The sequence below is a fragment of the Odocoileus virginianus genome, unplaced genomic scaffold (assembly GCF_023699985.2).
Source record: "Odocoileus virginianus isolate 20LAN1187 ecotype Illinois unplaced genomic scaffold, Ovbor_1.2 Unplaced_Contig_10, whole genome shotgun sequence".
Taxonomy (NCBI): Eukaryota; Metazoa; Chordata; class Mammalia; order Artiodactyla; family Cervidae; genus Odocoileus; species Odocoileus virginianus.
In genome coordinates, this window is record NW_027224327.1 from 843,244 (window position 1) to 860,226 (window position 16,983).

A 16,983-nucleotide genomic window follows, 5' to 3' on the forward strand; every position below is an offset into this window, starting at 1 on the left:
GCAGAGTTGGACGCGACTGAAGTGACTTAGCAGCAGCAGCAGCAGCATCTTTTCAAGTCCTATAATTAATGAGCTGTTTTTGGCCATGCTGCGGGGCTTGTGGAATCTTAGTTCCCCAACCAGAGAACAACTTCGAGCCTTTGGCAGTGAGAGTGTTGAGTCCTAACCACTAGACCGCCAGGGAATTCCCGAAGTTCTTTGTGGTGATGACAGTCACGTCTCTTACATTTGCAAAGCAAGGCATGGTGACACAGTGTGTGAACTCCTCTTACGGGGCCTCTTGGCCCCGAGGGAAGCCCATCTGCTCCTGTGATTCCTGGCTCACAGACACATTTCAAAAATCAAACCAGAATGGGCGCCACGCCACGTGGGCTGCTATGAGACCACAGACTACACACACCAGTGCTCCTTTTCGGGGTTTATTTCATCTGCTCACATTCATCTTGACCTAGACAAAAACAATTAGATGATGATGACTTGCTTTTCCATCAACTTGTTTTTTTGTATGAGTCACCAAAAGGTTTCTTCTCAACACTTTTTTTTTTTAATAAGAAGCTATAAATAAATAAAGCTTTAAATGCTCCTGGGTTCAAGTTAAAGACTTCCAGTTCCCAAAAAAGTTCACAAACTCATTGCTCGGACAGTACTGCCGTCCCTGACTCCTCTTCCGAGAGGGGACGCTGCAGGCTGGCATGGGGGAGCTGTCCGCTCACTGCATGTTCGCTTCTGTCCCCTGGCCCTGGGAAGGGGCAGGGAGGCCACCCTTTCCTGAAGCCCCAGCCCGTGGTGTCGGAGGAGATGCTGCAGGCATGAGAAACCTTCGCCTCAGGGCGGGTGTCCTGAGCAGGCAGTGCTGGATGGGAGACCCCAGCAGCTGAGGGTGATGCCAGTTGGGACCCTCACTGGTACCCATTAGGGTGCTGGCTGGAGCCGGGACCTCCTCCTGGATGCAGCGGAGAAGCCGAGGAGATCATGTGACTTGGGACAATAGGCCATAAGCTACAACATTCCATTATGTACAAACAGATCCTGCACTCAGGCCCTCACACTCAGAAGCCCGCCTTGAGGAGGGCTGATGCAGCCAGGTTACTGGCTGGGTTCCAGGGGCTCCGGCAGAACAGGGCTGAGCTCTCCTAGTGGGAGGCCACTGCGCGCGCTTGTGTGAGACCTCAGGGCTCTTGTGAACCTGGAGCACGCCCACCTCACGCAAGTATCAGCAGATCCCCATGCTGACTTTCACATTCCTTCAAAAGAGCCAGAGTCACCTGGTGCTCACCTCCTCAGCATGATGTGTCCACTCTGGGGGTCTGCTGATCGCTCTGCCCTTGAACTGCAGGGCGAAGTGGCCAGTGGCATAGGAAGCCCCTATGCCAGACAAGCAATAATGATTCTGCCTCCTGGGTAGCCACCTCATTTGACAACACCCTAACTTTCCCAGTGCTGTGGAAGGGCCCCTGCTCCCACTCTCTCACTCCACAGTAGGGAAGCTGGGGTGGAGAACCCAAGGGGGATCTGCCCAGGAGGCTGCTGTGGCTCTCACCTCCTCGAGTCACGTATGAGTCCTCTATTGGACAGAGGAGGAGCCTGTCCACCCCAGGTGTGGGGCTCACACTCAGCTCCCCAGATCTCAGGTCTCACATGGATGGGGGTACATCCAGAGGTGACACTGGCCTGGCCCCCTCAAATATCCGAGGGATGGGCATGGGGCAAGTGTTGGCAATGACTGAACATGGCTTCTCCAATCTGCAGGGCTCTGGGGACAGGCCTGACCAGCTGGTATGGGCAAGGGCACTGGAGAATGTGGGGAGAGGCTGGGGATGGGGGGCTGTGTATCTGGGCACAAGGAAGCCACCCAGAGCTGTTTCTTCCAACTCTAGCTAAGAATCTGAAAGAACTGTGTATCCTATCCTGGCCCCAAACTAGGGCTCGTGGGCACGGCCATAGTCTGCAGTGTTCTAGCCAACGGAGGCCTGACTGAACTTGATACACAGGGTGTGGGGGCAATGGGGTGTAACCTCAAATGAATGTCCAAGTGGTGGTCTTGGAGCCAGGCGCAGTCCACTAACCAAGCCCAGAGGGTCAGGAAGGAGACCGGGGCCAGGCAGAGCTCTGGATTTCCACCCGCTTCCTGTCTGAGCTGCAGGCTGGGAGGTCTGCTCAGTCACAGGCAGCATGGTCCTCAGCCATGGCCTTCCTACTCCTGGGATGCCCTCTGCCCGCGGGAGAGGGCACTGCAGCTCAGGGCTATCCCCCCACAGCTCCCCTCAGTCTAGGGACTGTGGACAGTGGGGTGGGGGGCCCCGGGTGATGTGCTTTGATCTCCTCATGCAAAGCATGAAGCCAGACGGTGGGTTTTGACCTTGGGCTAGAGAGGGGAGTGGGCTGCCCAGGGGCTAGACTAGAAGCTTCTTGGCTTTGCACGAGGTGGGCCCTGATCTTGAAGACAGGTGAGCTGAGAGCTCCATTCCTGAGGCTGCCTCAGATGGCTGCCCGTGTCCCCCAGAGGCCCTGGGCAAGGGTTTCCCCGGAGGCTGAGGGGCTGCTGGGTGGCCTGAGGCTGGGGGGAGGTGGCCATGTGCCCCACCGCTGACCTGGCAGGGCCGCTCTCCACCACGCGGGCCTTTTCTAGTCTTCAAACCTGCGGCTTTTGTCACCATGAGGTGGGGGCCAGGAGAGAGGGTGCCCACTTGCTCCCAGCCCTGCAGGCCAGGTGGGGTGTCCTTCACACACTTCACACGCTGACTTCTCAGACCCCAGCCTGGCAGGGCGGGAAGAACCCACGCTCCCGGCTCACTCCTCCACCGCTCAAGGCGCATCTGCCTTCTGGCTGGTGGACGGGGGTCCTCTTCCCCGAGTTCTGGGGGCGGGTGTGCTGGTCAGCTCCCCCCGCCAGCCGCCACTACCACTTCTCGATGATGTGGCTCATGTAGTCCTCCGTGGGCACGCGGCCGGCTTCCTCGGCGTCGCCCCGCGGCGGCGCCTCCTTCGCCCGGTGCAGCAGGCGCTCCTCGCGGCTCCGGAGGCGCTGCTGCCGGCGCTCCAGCTGCCGCTTGTACTGGTAACGCTGCTGGAAGAGGTCCCGGGCGTAGTCGTAGAGCTGCATGTCCAGGTCGTTGAGCTCCTCGATGCGCCGGATGGTGTCCTCGCCCACCTCCACGCCGCCCGCCCGCGTGCTGTTGTACTGCATGAACGGCCGGATGAACTTGAGGTTGAACGTCCGCTCGAACAGGTACTGCGTCTTGCGCTGGAACTCGGTCAGGCCGAAGAAGGCCATGCCCCGCAGGTTCTTCTTGGCGCTGTCCAGCAGCAGCTGGGCCCGCTTGCCCTCGGGGATGAAGGACAGGTTGTAGCAGCCCACCAGGCTCAGGTCGGCCAGCATGCGCACCTGGCGGTTGTTGGCCAGGTTGTAGGGGCAGTCCATGAACTCCTGCAGCGTGCAGCCCGACCAGTCCGTGCCCTCGTAGCACGGCGGCAGCTCCTCGGGCGTGGGCGTCCGCCCGTCGCACATGTGCAGCGACGTCTTCCACGTGGCCCCCCGCTGTACGTGCCGCCACTCGCTCAGGTAGCGGGACACGGGGTCACGCAGCAAGGTGATGTAGTAGAACTTCCTGCAACGAGACGGGGAGGGGGAGGTGAGGCTGGGGCGCCAGGCAGGGGCTGGAAACACAGGGACCATCTGGGGGTGAAACAGGGGGCAGGCTGCAGTCTGGACTACTCAGTGTCTACGCTATAAGACCTCCGGAGAGTGCTGCCCCCCAAATCTCAGTTCTCCAAAGGCCACGGCCAGATGAGAAATCCAGGTGTAAAATGTGGCATGACCTGCAAAGATCATGGACCACCACCTCTAATGCAGAGTGTGACCACCACAGCATCTTGCAGAGCCCAGCTGTGGTGCCCTCTTGAACCCTGGTCCAGGGTCCTCTCTAGGACCTTCTCCTGAGCCCCAGGCATCATGCCTTGCTAGGGACAACCTGACTCTGCCCCCCAGGGGGTGGAGGGTGGTCCCAAAGCCATGTGGAACCAGCACTTTAAAGATCTGTTCGTGGGGGCAGGCTTGGTGCCACGTGGGGGGCCACTCAGAAGTCACTCACAGACCCCCTAGGTCAGGGCCTCCCATTGGGCCCACTCCACTTGGCTCCTGCAGCGGTCCAGTGGGGGAGGGGCACCAGGAGATCACCCAGCTCAGGGCCCACTGGGTGAGCCGTAACTTATCATGTGTATCATCTCTCAGGAGCTGTTCCAACCCCCACGTCCCTCAAGATGCCATCTGCCCAAACTGTAAGGAAGGGGCATCTATGCCACAGGCCTGTGCCCAGCCACTGGCTGTCCTGAGCCCCGCTCCCATCTCTGCCCTCCTTTGCCCATTATACGTATCTGCAGACACATCAGCTGTTTATGTTCTGGCGTACCATCTTCAGAAAGGGGGAGCAAGGACACTGATCAAAGTGAGCAGAGGGGAGGTGCAGTGCGGGGTGGGGAGGTGCAGTGCGGGGTGGGGAGGGCAGAAGACCCCCAGATGACCACAACCCCCCCACATCCAGGCAGCTCCCTGCCCAGGATGAGACTGGATGTGTGTTTTCTGGAGGTGCTCATGGCTCAGAGACACGAGGAACTGGGCAGGCCGCCAAACAACAGGCTGCACGTTCATGGGAGACCAGCCTCTGCCACCGAGTGCCCAGGCTAAGCTGACCCCTGCCCCAGCCCCACACAGGAGGAAAGTGCAGAGTCTCTGCCCAGAGCGAAGTTCCCCCTGCACTCACAGCTGGGGTCCCTCACAAACAGGGGCATCCTGCCTCTCACCCTCCAGCAGGATCTGCCCATCCAGGCCGACCAAGCGCTAGCCTGTAAGAGTTCCAGAGGAGGGGAGGAAGGACACAGGGGAGGAGATGACGAAAGAAACAGTGAGAAGTAGAGTACTTAATTCATCTAGAGTGAAGTGGCTCACCCACCACCTCGTGAATGAACGTGGAGATCAGACCCAGGATCACAGAGACAACCCATGAAGCATGCAGACAGAAAACCAGAATACGTAAAAAGGGTTGGTTGTCAGAATGGGACTCAGCATCTCTGTGGACCACCAGATGCTCAGAGTCAATGGAACAATGGCTTCAAAATGCTGGCAGGAAATGACCAAATGGATCTCAGGTCTAGCCAAGCTATCAACCAAGTGTAAGGGGAGAGGAGAGACATTTTCACACAAATGAAGGCTTGGGAAATGTATTTTCTGTGAATCCTGCTCTAGGAAGATACTGGAATGTGCACCTCATTTAGTAAATTAAAAAAAAAGTGTAGGAGACAGGAGCTGGAACCCAGGGAGATCCCAGATATCCCCTGGGCATCCCACTCGGCCCGTCAGGAGTAGAGGGACGGGGTTCTAGAAAAAGGGGCACGGACAGATCACCTCACACCACAGAGCATTTGTGGGAAGAAACACATGGTATGGTAGATACACAGCAGATCTTTGAAATCATTTGGAAAAAACCTAGTCTATGAAGATGGAAGACAAACCAAGTAAAAAGTAGGGCAATCATTACATCCAGGAAAAATGAAAAGTTACATAAAAAAGAAAACTAAGTGCACTACTATACTCAGAAGAAAAACACTGGTTTTTGAGACATCAGGATGTAAATGGTGGTTATTAATTTAATAAAAACTTGAGCTTTAACTCTCCTTGGAGGATGGGTGGGGGTGTGGAGAAGGATAAGGGTTTAAGAACCTACCTCATCCACCAGAACAGAAAGCACACTGATAATTTTTAAACTAATCAACTAAGAAACAGCACTACAGGACTTTTCTGGGGGGTCCAGTGGTGAAGACTCTGAGCTCCCAATGCAGGAGGCTTGGCATTGATCTCTATTCAGGGAACTAGATCACACATGCCACAACTAAAGATTTTACCTGCTGCAACAAAGATCTGCATGCTGCAACTAAATATCTTGCATGCCGCAATGAAGATGGAAGATCCTGCGTGCTGCAACTAAGAGCAGCTAAGCAAATATTAAAAAAAAAAAAAGAAGTAGCACTAAGCATTTAGAAACATGAAAGTAAAAACATGAAGGCCATTCTCCATTTATCTATTTAGTTTTGGTTGCACTCGGTCTTCATTTCTGTGCTCGAGTTTTCTGTAGTTGCAGTGAGTGGGGGCTGCTCTTGCACTGCAGTGCATAAGTTTCTCATTGCAGTGGCTTCTCTTGTGGAGCACAGGCTCTAGGCGCATGGGCTAGTAGCTGTGGCGAATGGGCTTAGCTACCTGGCGGCATGTGGAATCTTCCCAGACCGGGAATCAAACCCGTGTCCCCTGCATCGGCAGGTGGATTTTTAACCTCTCTACCACCAGGGAAGTCTGACATGAGACTAGTGAAGAAAGCTGCAAGAGGTTCTTTGGGGAAGCTGGAAAGGGAAAGCAGATCTGCTGGGTTTTATCATAAACCTCTTGGAGCTATTTGTTTTTATGCATGTGTGTGAATTCTTACAACTAAAACCATTAAAAGTAAAACAACAAGGAAACTGGCTAAGAAAACATATGGAGAGATGCTTCCCTTCATTAGGCATTGAGGAAACAGCACCCTCAGCCACAATGGGATACCTGCTGGAGTGGCAAATCAGAAGTGGGGCAATGACAACTTTCAACAACTGCTTATGGGATGTTTACTGGGGACAGCTGTCATGGAGTGACTTCACAGGAAGGTTGACGGCACACACAACCACCCCATGACCCTTGAGTCCTCTCCTAGACACACATCCTGGGGAACCCTTGTCTGTGAGTTCTGGGAGATGTGGACGAGACCATCACAGCACACTGCTCGTGATAGCCCCAAACATCCTCCGCAGAGGCATGCATTCACAAACGGGGTACATTCTTCCAACAGAGCATGGCTCATTTAAAAGGAACAAACTACAGCTGCTCAGAGCAGCGCGGTTAAATGTGATGAATAAGATGTCGCTGGAAAAAAGCAAATTAAGAAGACATAGAAGAGTACTACTGTCTAGTCACCAGAGAAGCCCTATGGTTTATCAAGCTTCTAAAAATAAAACCAAAGAAAATACTATTTAGTGGTAAAGAATAGGTGACATTAAAATATTGCTAAAATATTAACAAGATGAGATGGTGTAATACACAGGAAAGTCCAGTCAGAGGTTAGCTTTGAGGGGAGGTGGGCACGGTGGCTTCCATAGCGTTGTTCACGTCCTTGTGCTTAGGACAGGCAGTGAGGGGTTTATCTTCATACTTTATCCCTTACGTACATTCATCCAATGTATGTTTGGGACATATTTGGGACGTATTTCTTTGTGTGTCCCAAACACTTTGTGATAAGGAAAGCAGTTTTACAACGAAGGTTCTCCAGGGCAGCCTGCGAAGGCCCTAAAGGGCTTTGTCGAAGCGTGCTGGTTCCCCTCCACTTCTGTGCCAGCTAACACCAGGTGTCTGCAGCTCCTCCCTCACCCCCCCTGTCACACCTGCTAACGTGAATAGGCAGAGGCTCCACGGGGAGGGGAGGACCCCTGTGGGCACCACCTCTGGGGACTGTGAGGGTGGCCAGCATTCTGGGTCAGCGGGCTGCCCTGAGGCTTGGGAACTAACCACATGCTCCCCAGCCAGCTGCTCCTGACTCAGAGAGGAACCACAGCTCCTCCGGAGCCGAAGGTCTGGGCTGCTGGCCGCTTCCCATCGAAGAGGGCTTTGGGGGTGCAAACAGGGCCAGCACACAGTGCGCTCCACTCCCTGGAGCACAGGGAGGGGGCCTCATGCTCAGCCTGTCTGTCTCCAACACTGAGGCTGCCCATGGGACGCAGTGGGCCGGGGCTGTCTCCTGGGAACTGGGAGGAGCCACAGTGGGCATGACTGCAGCTGGGTGGGGGAATGAGGAAGAGGCGGCGGCGGAAGCCCGTGGCCCTGCCCTGGCACTCGTGCCCCAAGGCACTCCATGAATGTGCGGCAAAGGACATGGACCAGCAGTGTCCCCAGGGCCCCAATGATGCCACCAATGGCCATGACCACCGTGCCCATCACAAGCCAGGCACAGCCCGAACCCAGACACTTTCCCCCTTTCAGGCTCAGAGGGGGCAGGGCTCTCAGAATGCTCTAGGCTGGGAGGGGCAGAACCAACAAGCATGGTAGGTGGTAATGAATGGCACGTCTCACCAAGGGGGAGGGTAGGAGGGCTTCTCAGAGACAGTGGGGACATGGCCTTTCGTGACTTGAGAAGGGGGCAGTACAGGCTTGAGGCGCAGGCAGGGCCAGACAGAGAAGGGTCTTGTTCATTTACAGGAAAACAAGCTCAGATGGGAAATGGCACAGGGTGCAGAATTCACATGGATTTCAAAGACAGAACATGGGACTTCAGAGAAACTTCAGGCTGTGAAATAATTCTAGCCTGCATGGGCTGCAAGCACCCGTCAGCCCACACATGAACCTCCCGTGTCATGCTTCCTTGCGTTTAATTACGCTTCGTTTAATGCTTTCTGCAACCTTGGCTGTTCCGACACTTTTGGGTGCCCTGGTTCAGTGCATCCCAGTCACGGACGTCCTGGTGGACAAGGAGTGTGTTTTGTTCTTGGGTGCAAACACCGCTAACAAGGACTGGCCGGTTCTACAGTTTTAAGAGTCTGAGTTCTGGGACCGCCCTGGCGGTCTGCTGGTTAAGATTCTGTGCTTCCATTGCAGAGGGCGTGGGTTCAATTCCTGGTGGGAGGACTAAGACATCTCTTGCTGCTCGGCTCAACAACAACAAAGCCTGAGTGATGGCTTGGGAGAATTCTGTGAGACGCAGCTTTGTGAACCTTCCTTGGAAGGTGACAGCTTCGAAGTGGCTGAATGGCAGGGGCTGGGGAGCCGACCCTGCTGCAGGGCTGGGATCAGGGAGAGGACCCTTCTCACTCTGTCCTCAGAAGCCTGCTCCCTCCTGCACCTGCAGTGGGCATCAGGAAAGCTGGAGACTCCGTCTCAATTGGGAGGTCGCCTTTGTATCCCTCGCACTTTATCAGTGATGAGGAAACCAGAGCCAGCACCTGTGCTCTGAAGCAGAAATGGCCCCTCCCCTTCCACAGGTCATACCTGCGGTGAAGGGGCTTTATTTTTTCTCTTCTGCCCAAGTGTGGGTTTGACCCAAGCCCCACTCCTGACTCTCCTTCTGGGAGCCCAGAGCCGAGGTGGGTACACAATTCTGTGGCTGGATGAGTAACTACACTTCTAGAAGGAAATGTGCCCTAAAGAGAAAGGCTGAGTAGTGGTGAGGTTGCCGCATGTTGGTGGCATGCTGGCATCATGGGAGACATGGATCTCAAGTCGAGGGCAGACACACGTGGCACAGTCCCACAGCCAAGGGCTGCTGGCATGGAGCAGGGCCTGTGCCCACCTGCGTGGTGACCCCTGTGATCTGCAGTCCCCACCCAGGACGGGAAGGCACTGCAAAGAGGCTCTCAGGATGGTGAGACTATGGATCTTTTCTAACATTTTATAATGAACAACTTCAAACTTGGAGAAAAGTGAACACTCATATGCCCAAATAGGTGATTTAAAAATTTTCTTTTTTATACTTTGGCATTGCCTGCAGTAAGCACACATTATTTAAGTAACTGAAACAAGTAATAAAGGTTATAAAACATCCCTGTTGCCTGGGGTGCAAAGAGGCCATCACAGAGGGCCAGCTTTGCAAGTTCTGTGCTCATGTGTGCTCTGTGACAGGATGCCAGCCGCCCTCCCCCCTCCTGGGTGGTGGGCTCTGAAGGCAGGCGTTTGTGAACAAGGTCTAACTCACAGAAACAAACTCGGACCCTGAAACAAAGGTGGATTTTTCTACCTGTACTAACAAGGCTGTAGCTCCCCAACTGCAGGTGAGGACACTGTTATTAGGGTTAGAATTATAACACTCCCTCTTTAAAAAAAAAATACTGTGTATCACTCCCAGATGCAGTCAGTGAAAAAAAAAGTTAACGTATAGGGGGATTGGCTTCACTGCCACTTTCTCCCCCCAGGACGGGCGTTGGGGTTCCAGAGCAGCAAGGGAAACTTTGTGAGGGGCACCCCAGCTGCATACTGTGGTCTCTCAGGGCCCAGAAGTCCCTTCATGAGGACAAAGGCCACACCATGAAGCCAGGATCCAGACGGCTGTTTTTTTTAAACCATACTCTGAGAAGTCTCTGGAATTTCAGAGGGAGGATCTGGGGAGAATTTGCCATGGGCCCGCTCGGGGGAGCCAGCTCCCTCACCAAGCTCTGGGTCCCTCTCCCAGCAAGAAAACGACAGTCTTCAGGGGATCATGGCATGGACCACCTTAGTTAATCAGCTCACCGAGCTGAGCTCCCGCTGGCAGTCAGCGCTGCTGACCTCAGGCCAGGCACTCCCCAGCGCCTGCGGCCTGGCAGCACCCCACCCCCAGTGGTCCCCTGGCTTTGGAAAATGCTGCATGTGGGTCCGGCCAGCTCCAAGGAGTGCATTCATGCCGTAAAACAATGCAGTGCAGAACTCAGACGCGGGGTTTGGTGCCTTAAAAAAAGCCGAAGCCTGACCTAGCTCTGATTCCCACGGTGCTGAAAGCAGCTGAGGTGAGGGGCTGGCTGCCCCCTCCCCTTCCTGTCTCGGGAAGGGGCCACGGGCACAGCTCCTTGGCATGTCACCTCCCTCTCCTCACCACAGCAGAGGGGGCAGTGCAGGCCCAAGTGAGTGGAGTCTGGTGGGAGAAGAGGTGGGCCCCACTCTGATCAGAGCGGCAAGGATGGGTCACTGGACCATTCCTGGGAGCACAAGAGTGAACCAGCTGATGAGTGAACGGCCAGCCTCCACTGGCTCGGACCAGCACTCACCTCCCTGCCCCAGAGCATGCCCCCCACCCTTTGCCACCTGCAGATCATCAAGTGCTGGGCTGGCAGCACAGGTGGGGAGCGCCCCTCCATATACAGGAAAGTCTGGCCTAAGGCCGTCCTTCCCGGCCCATGTGTCTGCACAGCAGCTGTGAACTCACAGTTGTTATTTTAGTCAGTCTACTGACTCTGCTTCCCGAAATACCTGGGTTGGGATAGCAGCCCCACAGCATCAATGGCTGAGTGCTGGGCGCAGGCAGGCAGCCCAGTTCACGCCCTCCTCCCAGAGCCGACAGAACCTAAAGCTGACAACATCTATGGCAGAACCAGAATGGAAGCGCTGAGACAGGCCTGGCCCTTCACTGGTCATCCTAGCTGGACGGGTGGGGAGGTAAATGATGGGCCGAGGCCACCTGGGCATGGGAGCCCCGTCCTCCTTCTCCAGCAGCAGGCACACCTGGAGGCATGTGGCCTGCTGCAGGCTGGCGCCCAGCCGGTCTCACAACTCTGCTCCCTGCCCCACCTACCTCCAGTAAAGTGGGGAGGCCCTCTTTGGCTCACCCAGTGAGCTGAATTCTTACAGACAGTGGGGGAATTCCAGCTATAGGGAGTGGTGCTCATGTGGGCCCCCAGGTGACTCCACAGGCTTTGGAAACAGCATGGAAATCCCTGAGGAGGAAGACGCTCAGAAGTGTCTTATAGCCACATATGGCTGTGTGACTCAGCCTGGCCATCAGGATGTCCTTAGAGACACCTCCCCATTGTTTTGCTCCTGCTGGCTGGAATGTGAATGTGACTGCAGAGTGCCAGCAGCCACCTTGGGCCATGAGGCAGAACATTGCTTTCTGGGGATGGTAGGGCAAGAGAAAAAGCCTGGGTTCCTGGTGTTTCCTGTGGCTGCACCAGCTGCCTGGCCTGCCTATGCTGGGCTCCTTTTCAAAGACAGAAAAAAACTGCCACCCTATCTTGGTCTCTGAACCATATCCATCTACTCTAGAGCCAGTGCGCGAGGAGCTGGGCTTGATCAGAGGTGAGGGCAGCCAGGCCCGAGTGTCAGAAGTTCAGTAATAACTTGCATTACTTAAGTGAACCCTCAATGCTTTACCCTGCTCATTCTGGACACTCCCAGACACGTCTTAGGAAGGAAATATTCCCATTTTTCAGGTGAGGAAACAGGTCCAGAAAGGTTAAATAGAAGACCCAGCCACAGAGTTGGCTGGTGGCAGTGCTCAAGCCCCTGGATCCTGTAACTGCCTGGTGAGAACTGTTCACTTGCTGAGCTACACCCTCCTAGAAGGCACACAATCATATAACCTGGCATGGTTAATACTGGCCACCTGCTGACCACTTGCCAAACAACAGTCAGCAGTGGTGGCATTTTAAACTAAGTCATGGACACAATTTATGATTCCTTATAAATTTATTACTCTTTATTTTCTTTAAAGAAGAGTGAGTTAATTAAGAGTCAGAATGGTCTGCATAAAGGAAAAACACATCCAGGCCCACAGTGAGGATGAACTAGCAGTGCTGAGCGGAACCCCTTTCCCCAGCAGCTGGGGCCATCTTCCTGACAGCTGTCCTGGATGGGGAAGAGCCAAGATCCTGGACTTGGCCCAGCCCTGGACTTGGGCACCTTGCCACGGGATGCTGGGGAGGCCTCCAGGCGGGTTTTTCTCTGGTCACAGCCTGCTCCAACCCTGCCTCCTGCTGGCTAATGACCCTGATACAGGTGCAGAGCTTGGGCAGGGGCAGGGCTTGACTCTCACGAGGGCCCGGTGTCCCTGCCAAGGCAGGAGCAGTAGGGCTGAGAGCCAGGCTGCCTGAGCCCTCACCTCAATGCTTCAGTGGCTCTGCCCCATGCCCTCGCTCCCCACTCCAGGGAGAAGCCTGTGCTCCCAGGAGCTTCGGCCTGAAGGAGGGTGGCCTGGTTGGAGGCCTAAGTGTGGCCGGGGACACGTGAGTCCACAGCTCTAGATGCAGGCCTCTCTGAGCACCGGCTTCCAGAGCTTCTGGGACTCTGCATCTCAAGGGATGGAACGGCTTGTGGGGGAGTGCCAGTATGGCCCTGGCACGCAGTGCGCCCCCTACCGGCCAGGGCTGGTATGTTCAAGCTGTTGGAAGGGGGCTGACAGACGGTGTGGGGCTGCCTGAAAGGGGGACACGGGAGCGGGGCTGGTGGCCTCCAGGCTGCGGGACCTGGGATGGGGCCTTCCCACAAGTTCACAGGAGCAGAAGGCCCTTCCCAGGCGCCCTGCGCCTCACACCTTCGCCTGGAGGTTCATACATTGTCTTCCTGCCCATGTGGGCACCCCGGCTGTCAGTGACGCCCAGTGCTGGCTCAGAGGGGCGGAGCTGGGAGCTAAGAGCCCCGGCCTGCTGCCTGGGCCAGCACGGACAGAGGCCCTGCAGCGCCCAAACAGCTGTCCCGGTAAGGAGGCTGTGTGTGCAAGAGACAGGAGGGTGAGCCATGGCGGCTCTGTGTCCTGGAGCTGTGATCCGAGGCGAGTGACTAGGAGGAGGAATCCCCACGTCTGCAGAAAGCCTGGCCCTCATCCCAAGCCCCCTGACCTTCATGATCCCGCTGGACCCTCACAAGGCCCCTGCAGGACACTCATGGGGAAGGGGTGTGTGTGACTTAAGCCCCAGGCCTACACAGACTGGGGGGGCAGAGCCCTGGGCTCATGCAGTGGGAGGAGAGGCCTTCAGTGAGCGCTGGGAGCCGCGAGCAGCCCGATGGCCTTGCGTGGCCTCCGCAGGCCCTGCCTCAGTCTGCCTCCTGCTTCCAGCCTGTGGTGCCAGCTGCTCTCGGGCCTTGGCCGCGGCGATCACCCTTCAAGAACCTCTCAGGCAACACGTCCAGCACTGGGGGCTTGGGTGTGCTGCCCGTGAAGGTGTGGGTGAGGCCGCCTGCAGGTGCAAGTGGGAACAGATCCTGCTGTGCTGGGCGGGGCTGCACAGACCCAGAGCGGGCCTCCCGCTGTGGACGCACGTCCTGCCATCCCTAACACTGATGGATCCAGCATTGACGCCCAGCACTGACACCCCCTCCAGGCCGGTGATTGGAAAGGCTGTGGCTGACCTGCCTGAGGTCACAAGAGGATCCACTTGGTCCTGTCCTCCCAGCTGTGGCCAAGCCTGGGGTTACATTCCACCTACCCAAGCACAGGCCTCTCCAGGGATGTCCTCTCCACTGCACAAAGGACTGACTGACTGGCGGCTTTCTGGGAGATGGCCCGCTGTCCCCAAAGCCACCACGGTGAGGGTGTCCCAGCCCTGGACTGTTGACCGATCATCAGAAGCGGTGCTCCGTCCGGGGCCATCCAAAGGCAGTAGGGAGCCTCCCCTGCCCTCCAACTCCACTGGGCTCCCACCCGTCGCTCCTGAGCAGGGCTCTAGCCAGGGAGATGCTGCTCAGGAGGTGACCAGCCTGGCACCAGCAGGGCCGCAAGGGGCTGCTGTTCACACACGCCTGCCCCCGAGCACTTTCTGGCTTCTGACACTGGCGGGAGGTTTCACTTTCACTGAGCATCACATGTGCCCACCTTGGGGTAAAGTGAAGGTGGCCAAGCCTGCTCCTTCTCCGGGAGGGGCTGTGTGCTCAGTGATGGGGCCTGAGACCTGCCTGCAGAGCCTTCGTCTCTGTCATCAGCTCGAGTCTCGGCCAAGAGCTCTCGGGGTCACTTTCTGCACTTCCTGGTCTCTGCTGGTCTTCCCATGTCCTCTTGAGCTCTGGCTGCAGACCTGCTGCGGCCTGAAGGATGGAGAGTGTGGCCTGGGGGCAGTGCCAGGCCCTGCCAGGGCATGCCACACACATGCCAGGCTCCACCTGCTCCCATTGTCTGCCAGCCATGCCAGCCTCTGTCTCTGTGCCAGGAACACGCCCCACAGCAGTCAAGAGCAGCACAGAAGGCCCACGCAGTAGGGCACAGCTCAGCGGACACCGGCCCTGCCAGGTCACAAACAGTTCAGGGCCTCAAGAAACCTCAGGGAGCTTGAATCCTACATCTGATGACCCCACGTCAAGCGGGACAGCCCTTCTGGGCCCTGCAACGACACAGGGGCACACCTAACATATGCATGATGAGCAAAGGCGCCGCATCACAGTGTGTGTCACAATCTGATGCCAGCTCTAGACAATATACAAAGTGGGCACAGAGGAAAGACAGGGCAGAAACACAGCACACGCCAAATGTGGAGGGGAGGGGGCCTGGCCCCAGGCTGGAGCTCCAGGCAACTTTTTCTTCTGCTTCCAATTTTTCGTTATTTTCCCAGTTTTATATAACCAAGCAAGTATTACAAAGCAAACAGACAAAAAGATTAAAGGCCCTTTGTGTGCCTGATCTAACCTGATTTTCTCACTAGAGGTGCGAAGTCAAAGGCCTAGGGAGCTCTGGGCCTTCCTGGTGGCTCTGCAAATGTCTCCAAAGCCATGAGACCACCAGTTACAGCTTATCTGGGGGCCAGCGGGGTCAGTGCTCGTTGGGGGGACCACTGGGGGTAGCCCGATACTCCCTCCAGGCTCAGACTTCTGACCCCACACTTGGCGGCTGGCTCCAGGTTCCATGATACCCCTCTTCCCAGATGAATCCTCCTTGTCCCCTCCCTTGTGGCCGCGTGAAGGCTTTGAGCAGAGAGGAGGGGCTGACCACACCCCTGCTCCACGCACAGGGCAGAGCAGGGGATGATGGTCTCACAGGCTCTTTGAATAGGAGCTGCTTTTCCTTGATACAGAAAGTCAGAACCTAAACAGCACATGGTCCAGACAAAAGCCACGTGACGCCCAAACTGACTGCCGCGTCCTGCCCGTCTCCTGTGCTGTGGTCTGCACGTTCCTGGGGGCAACCACCTGGGAGCTGGGGGGGCGGGCAGCTTGGCAGTGAACTATATCCAGGGACCCCCAGGCCACCTCAGGAGCCCCTCCAAGTGCTTTTGTGGCTGGGGCCCACCTGGCACTCACTTGCTTTATTCCCACCACCTCTGGGGCAGGCACCACTGTCAGACAGGCAACCTGAGGCTCAAGGGGTCCTCAGCCAAAGACACTCAGTCATGAGAGTGATAACTGGTGTGTGTGTCTGCCACTGACCCTGGAGGCAGGGTCTCCAGGAGGAGCTGGGGCAGGATGCACCAGGAAAAGGGGTCCCTGCCTGCCGGGAGCTCAGCCACTTAGCTGCTATGTGGCCTTGAAAGGCAACCCAAGGAACATCTCTATATCTATTTCCTCACCACGCACTACAGACCCCACGCCATCCCAGGGACCCCTGCCTGGCCAGAAGGCAGGAGAGGAGGGCCACGAGAGAGGAAACAGCCAGAATGAACTCACCTGCTCTTGCCATCCATGGGTGGGGGCACCAGGAGAATGTGCAGGGGAGAAAGAGAGAGAGAGAGAGAAGCTGTCAGTCAGAAATAGAAAACTCACAAGTAGCCCCATAAGCTTAAAAAAAAAAAAATCAAAGCAGTAGTTAAAAATCTTCCTACAGGTTTTCGAGTACTGAGGAATGTCTATAGCCTAGTTTCACATAGTTCTGCCAAAATGCCAACAAAACAAAACCAAGCACAGACACACACAGAAGTAAAATGTACACACACACATACGTGTAGACACACAAGTACATGTAGATACACACGTACATGCATACACACAAGTAATGCATACACAGACATATAAGTACATGCATACATGCATACACAAGTACATGCATACACACAAAGTACATGCACACACAGACACACACAAGAGGACAAGGGACAGTACACACATCCACACGCGTGCCAAAATGACAGACATTAATAGCAGTGTGTTTCTAGGGGAAAGGTTTAAGGTTTTACTACTATTTTAAGTACTTTGTACGTTTGACATTTCTCAAAATAAAAAGTGAAGGGACAATTCCTACACAGAAACTTTCTACCAAATTTTAAAAGCAGATTACCCAACTTTATGCAAACTCTTACAGATAATAGCAAGGAAACGCACACCTCCACCCCCAACTCATTCTATGAGGCCAACATAACCCCAATACCAAAATCACACATACACAGGAGAAGAAAGGAATACTGCAACTCTTCATTCTCAATATAGAGGTAAAAAAACTGCAAACAAAAATCTTGTCAAATCGAATCCAGCAGAGCAGATAAAATATATGACACTATGACTAAATCAGGTAAACCCAGGTATGCAAGGATGAT

General features: G+C 55.4%; 1 protein-coding gene across 1 annotated transcript in view; it reads right to left on the bottom strand.

The window, feature by feature from the left end:
• Positions 1 to 406: 406 nt before the first annotated feature.
• The window catches only part of HS6ST1 (heparan sulfate 6-O-sulfotransferase 1), a 38,759-nt gene continuing 22,182 nt past the window's right edge, over positions 407 to 16,983 (bottom strand). The window contains exon 2 of the mRNA XM_020895840.2: positions 407 to 3,608. Coding sequence (XP_020751499.2) covers positions 2,900 to 3,608 — 709 coding nt within the window. The 3' untranslated portion in view covers positions 407 to 2,899. The remainder of the gene's footprint in view (positions 3,609 to 16,983) is intronic.